Below are 5416 nucleotides of genomic sequence, written 5' to 3' on the forward strand. Positions count from 1 at the left end.
GCAGACTCAGATAAAGTCACAGAATAACACTTTTTTTTGTGATCAACATTTTGTATTAAAGCAAAAGACCCTGTGTAGCGGAGGTTAATGTAGCGTTAGTTTAATATGCTCGTGAAATGCAACAACTTTTCGGTTTCACCGGTAGGATTTCCACGCTCTTGGTGATGCTTGAAGGTCGGATCCTCACCAAAAGAAATAAATAAGTTGTACGAAAAAGTGAATGCTTTGTAAAGGAAATCAAACAGATGTGTGACCTCAGCTGGACACTTGACCAAACACATGTTGTTCTTAGTTTTCATACCTCTTGTGTTTCGGAGCATCACGTCTTGGCGAGCGGCATTATAATAATTAACTTTGTAAAGTTCTGTTTAAAACAAAATCAAAAATGCTTAACCATTTTGAAACATAATTACTATATAGATATAAAACTATGCACTCGTATCTACACGACCTACAGAAATGCAAAACGGCATCAGTTAAAGTCATTCTGTCTTTCTGTTTAGCGCATCATTTATTAGAACACATTTCATAACATGTAAGAGAGTTTTCAATAACATATCCGTGTTTATTTATTTCTCCAAGTTATGTTTCTGTGTGCACTCGGGAGGGTCAGACAGGCGTTTGTTTCATCATTTTAAGGTTGGCTTTTACCCATTTCTGTAAATGTATTCTTCATATATGATGCAGAGAGATTTATGGTATTGTTTCACATTCTCTCCGTTCTTCCTTCGGCCAATGGTGTCGCAGTTTCTCATGTCTCCCGTCTCTGCGTACGCATGGGTCAGGGTGTCCGTGGAGGACCAGACATTGATCTGTCACGTTAGTTGTTTATAGATCACAGAGGAACCCAGGAACTGGCGTACGCCATGATCGTACGCTGCGTTTATAAACGAGGCCCCAGAACACAGGTAGCAAAGGTAACAGTGCTGCAAAGTGCTCTGCTGCCCCCTGCTGTCCAGTCTGAGGTTTACCACTCAATATATAATACTTTATGGACAGAGCATTAACAGGAATATGTTGTTGCTATAGATACTGTGTTCAGCACACGTAGGCATCGCATGCCTGTTAGGGTGTACACAGTCCTAACAGGCTGCTCACAGCAGATAATAATAATAATAATTTCAATTTATATAGCGCCTTTCACGAAACCCAAGGACGCTTTACAATGGGAAGTAACAAAACAAAAGGTAATAATAAACATAGTTGAGGCCAAAGGCACACAGATGCACACGCAGCTGATGTTCGCCCGGCAGGCAGACCAGCTGCGTGTGCAGTAACTGGGATGTGACGCTTGCTCTCGAGGTGTGTTACAGAGAACATGTATCTGTAGAAGGTGTGTGTCTGATGATACACAGTGTGTATCTATTACTGTATCCTGTTCTTCATCTGCAGCTGTGCTTTCAACCCGTTAACAGCACCAGCTGCTGCTATATTCTATAAGGTCTTTTCTTCTACCATGCTGTACTTATCTGTTGTTTTTTTCACTTATTGTGTTTAATTATTAATAACGTGTCAACTTTTTCATATAATATGTAAGTCAACCCTCTTTAGTTGATCTGAACTGTACTCTTGCTGTTTCAGTTTGTCCCATTGCGAATAGAGGAGTTCTAATAACGGCTACTTGACACCAATGGAGGCAAGCATGCATTATGATCTCCGTGGTAACTGCGTTCCTGTGGGAGGGGCATCGGGGGACTGCCACGATGTGAACGCTGTACAGAAGCTTCATCATCATGTGACTGGTCATGTGACTGATCATGTGACTGTGCTCTGTGTTGCAGCTGCACATCGTGGACGGAGCTCTGCTGCGCTCCAACCCTGCACTTGTGATGGAGGGAATCCAGAGATTCCTCGGGGTCACTCCCATCTTCAACTACACCCAGGCTCTAATGTGCGTAGCTCACACACACACACACACACACACACACATTATGCACATTAGAAGTTCAACATGTAGATAGAAAACATAAAAGCAGTTAAAAGCAGCATATGTTTCCATCCATCACGTGTGGAGTAAGCTGTTGTTGTGAACAGGTACGACGACAGCAAAGGCTTCTGGTGCCAGCGCGAGGGAGGGCGAGCCAAGTGTCTGGGGAAGAGCAAAGGCAGGAAGTACCCGGAGATGAGTCCTGAGGTACTTCAACTTGCTCTTGTTTCTACTCTATAAGTCATAACAACATGGTACCTACATGTTTACATGAATACAGTATAGTGGCCCCTGGGCCCGTTTTAAACACGCTGGAGGAAGCACAGCAGCGGAGCACCAAGCATGTGTTACTCCGCTGCTGAAAGTAGTCCCCTGCAATGCACCGTAACATGTATTAGAAACCACAGAGAGCAGCTGCTTGAGGGGATGAGCTGCTTCTCGAGGTTCAAACCTTCAGCAGGAAACAAAGACAGGACTAACAGCTGTTTTATGCAATTATAATTATTTTAAAATAACAAGAACATAGAATAACAACCTTTAAACCCCAGCAGCATATTGACCTACTGTGTATCCACCTCTGACATCTCCATCTCTGTGTGTGTGTGTGTGTGTGTGTGTGTGTGTGTGTGTGTGTGTGTGTGTGTGTGTGTGTGTGTGTGTGTGTGTGTGTGTGTGTGTGTGTGTGTGTGTGTGTGTGTGTGTGTGTGTGTGTGTGTGTGTGTGTGTGTGTGTGTGTGTGTGTGTGTGTGTGTGTGTGTGTGTGTGTGTGTGTGTGTGTGTGTGTGTGTGTGTGTGTGTGTGTGTGTGTGTGTGTGTGTGTGTGTGTGTGTGTGTGTGTGTGTGTGTGTGTGTGTGTGTGTGTGTGTGTGTGTGTGTAGTCCCGTACCTTCCTGACTGAATACTACCACGAGCACAACATGGAGCTGCTGCGTCTGCTGAATCGGTTGGGCCACCCGCTGCCGTCCTGGCTTCGCCAAGAACTCCAGAGCTGGAGCTGAGGCCAGCTCTCACACACAAACACACACACACAGACAGACACACACACAGATAGACACGCGACAGGAAGGCTGGGACTGGTGTCTGGACAAACCCAACCATCGGCTCTGATGAAACTGGAGTCCCTGATCTGGAGTCAGCAGAAGTTCAGTGTGAAGGTTTCTGCTGATCACCGGAGAGGAGACGGTTCAGAGTGTGGCTCTGCAGAGGACCCCAGAGGACAGCTTCAGTGGCACTGGGTCCTCAGTGTGTGTCTGAGTGTCTGACGGGCTGACGCTGAACGCCAGGGTGTTGTGGATCCACAGAACTATAAGGACAGGTCAGCCTTAACGTGAGTCTTGTTGTGTATGACCCGTTATAGACACACACACACACACACACACACACACACACACACACACACACACATCCACCTGCAGGTTCCTGTCCTCTGTACACATTAAAGTGGGTAAGCTGTGCGATGACAGGTGGATGTAAATACCATGTGATGGATGTTCTGCAGGCTCCGCCCACTCTGTCAGCCAGCAGCCGTCTCACTCTGCAGGCTCCGCCCACTCTGTCAGCCAGCAGCCGTCTCACTCTGCAGGCTCCGCCCACTCTGTCAGCCAGCAGCCGTCTCACTCTGCAGGCTCCGCCCACTCTGTCAGCCAGCAGCCGTCTCACTCTGCAGGCTCCGCCCACTCTGTCAGCCAGCAGCCGTCTCACTCTGCAGGCTCCGCCCACTCTGTCAGCCAGCAGCCGTCTCACGGTCCTCTCACTGAGCGAAAGGTCCTGACTGATGGTGGACTGCTCTCTGTCGGCTGAAGTCTCCATTTAATCTCCAGGTTCTTTATGTAAGATTGATTAAATATGAGCTGTTAACCTAATCAGCATACATGATGAAGAGTATATATACGTGTGGCGCAGTGGGTTGAGCGTTGGTGATCAGGTCAGGGGTCACAGGTTCAAACCCCACTGCAGGCAGCATGTGGTTGTGTCCCTGAGACCCTTCACCTCAAAGTGCTCTGTGGGGATCGCCCTCAGTACTGAGTATGTAAGTCGCTAACGAGCGACACGTGATGTGATGTATGGACCCTGCTGAGCGAGGGCTGTGTGGATCCACCACATTGTTACTCACTTAATCTGAGTGATTCTGATACAGGTTCAAACCTCTGGAGCAGAACCCTCAGCTGCTGTGATGTCACATCGTTAAGGAATGATTGGCCTGCTTACGTTAGGGAACCAGTCTCCATGGAAACCGTTTGCAGTGTTGTCTCATGTCTGAGCTGGAGCTTCACCTTCTCCACAGCAGTGAGGCTCATGGGTAATGTCAGGACAAGACTGGTTGTTCACCATTACTATTAAATGAAAATCATTTTCCAAAGAGACAAAAGTTATATCGAACAGGTAAATTCAAAATATACTGTAAGCAAGGCTATATATTGTAATGTTTTAAACTTTATTGTTTGAAAAAGTATAAATAACGCCACCATAAACCTAAAGGCTGAATTTAAAACATTGAAACATGCACTCAGACCAGTGGGGGGTGCACTCTGAGCCCCACTCAGACCAGTGGGGGGTGCACTCTGAGCCCCACTCAGACCAGTGGGGGGTGCACTCTGAGCCCCACTCAGACCAGTGGTGGGTGCACTCTGAGCCCCACTCAGACCAGTGGTGGGTGCACTCTGAGCCCCACTCAGACCAGTGGGGGGTGCACTCAGACCAGTGGGGGGTGCACTCTGAGCCCCACTCAGACCAGTGGGGGGTGCACTCTGAGCTCCGCATGCTGACCTGTCATTAAACAACGCATTATGGCAGAACATGTTCATACAGTACAGCCACAGGAAACTGTTGTGTTGTGTTCATCGTCAGCTAAAGTGGAGATCACCCATGATGCACCTGTTTCCACACACAAGCCTAACATGAACTCAACCGACATGGCCCAGTGTGGCTGCAGCAACACTGCTTTGAGCTCCACGGTGAGAGGGCTGAGAGAACAGCAAGGAGCCTTCACCAGTCAATCGTCCTCTAGCAACCTACAGACTGCTGGACACACACGCACCCCTCACACTCTCCACCAGAGGGCAGCAGGGCAGGATGCCAGTGTGTGGAGACGACCAGAAGCTGCCGTCTAGTTTTCTGTTTGTTTTGTATAAATGTCAGAAAGGCCAACACTGTATCATCTCTAATAAACAGAGAGGTTGGAAACGATGTCTGATGCGTCCGTGTTACCTCACTGATCAAACGGGTCGGAACTGACAGCAGGAAGAGGAGTCGTGCTCCGTAAGTCGTGCTCGAGAAGGCTCTAGTGTCGGAGGGCACTCCAAAGCAACATTGGGTTACTGCAAGTTTAACATGCACACACAGCACACAATGAAAGAGACGCTTTGGAGATTATCACTAAGGCAGCCACACATGCTCTGCACACACACACTGCACACACACACTGCACACACACTGCACACACACACTGTACACACACACTGCACACACACCGACACGTATGAAAGAGAA

At 47.8% G+C, this 5416-nt stretch overlaps 1 protein-coding gene across 1 annotated transcript; it reads left to right on the plus strand.

Moving 5' to 3' along the window:
- Positions 1-1642: 1642 nt before the first annotated feature.
- On the plus strand, positions 1643-5113 carry LOC117443215 (bifunctional heparan sulfate N-deacetylase/N-sulfotransferase 4-like). Its single transcript, XM_034079177.2, has 4 exons — positions 1643-1714; positions 1782-1891; positions 2035-2134; positions 2806-5113. Exons 1-4 carry the CDS (start codon positions 1643-1645, stop codon positions 2923-2925), a joined length of 402 nt encoding a protein of 133 aa, XP_033935068.1. The 3' UTR covers positions 2926-5113.
- The last annotated feature ends 303 nt before the right edge of the window (positions 5114-5416 follow it).

The sequence above is a fragment of the Pseudochaenichthys georgianus genome, unplaced genomic scaffold (genome assembly GCF_902827115.2).
Source record: "Pseudochaenichthys georgianus unplaced genomic scaffold, fPseGeo1.2 scaffold_555_arrow_ctg1, whole genome shotgun sequence".
Taxonomy (NCBI): Eukaryota; Metazoa; Chordata; class Actinopteri; order Perciformes; family Channichthyidae; genus Pseudochaenichthys; species Pseudochaenichthys georgianus.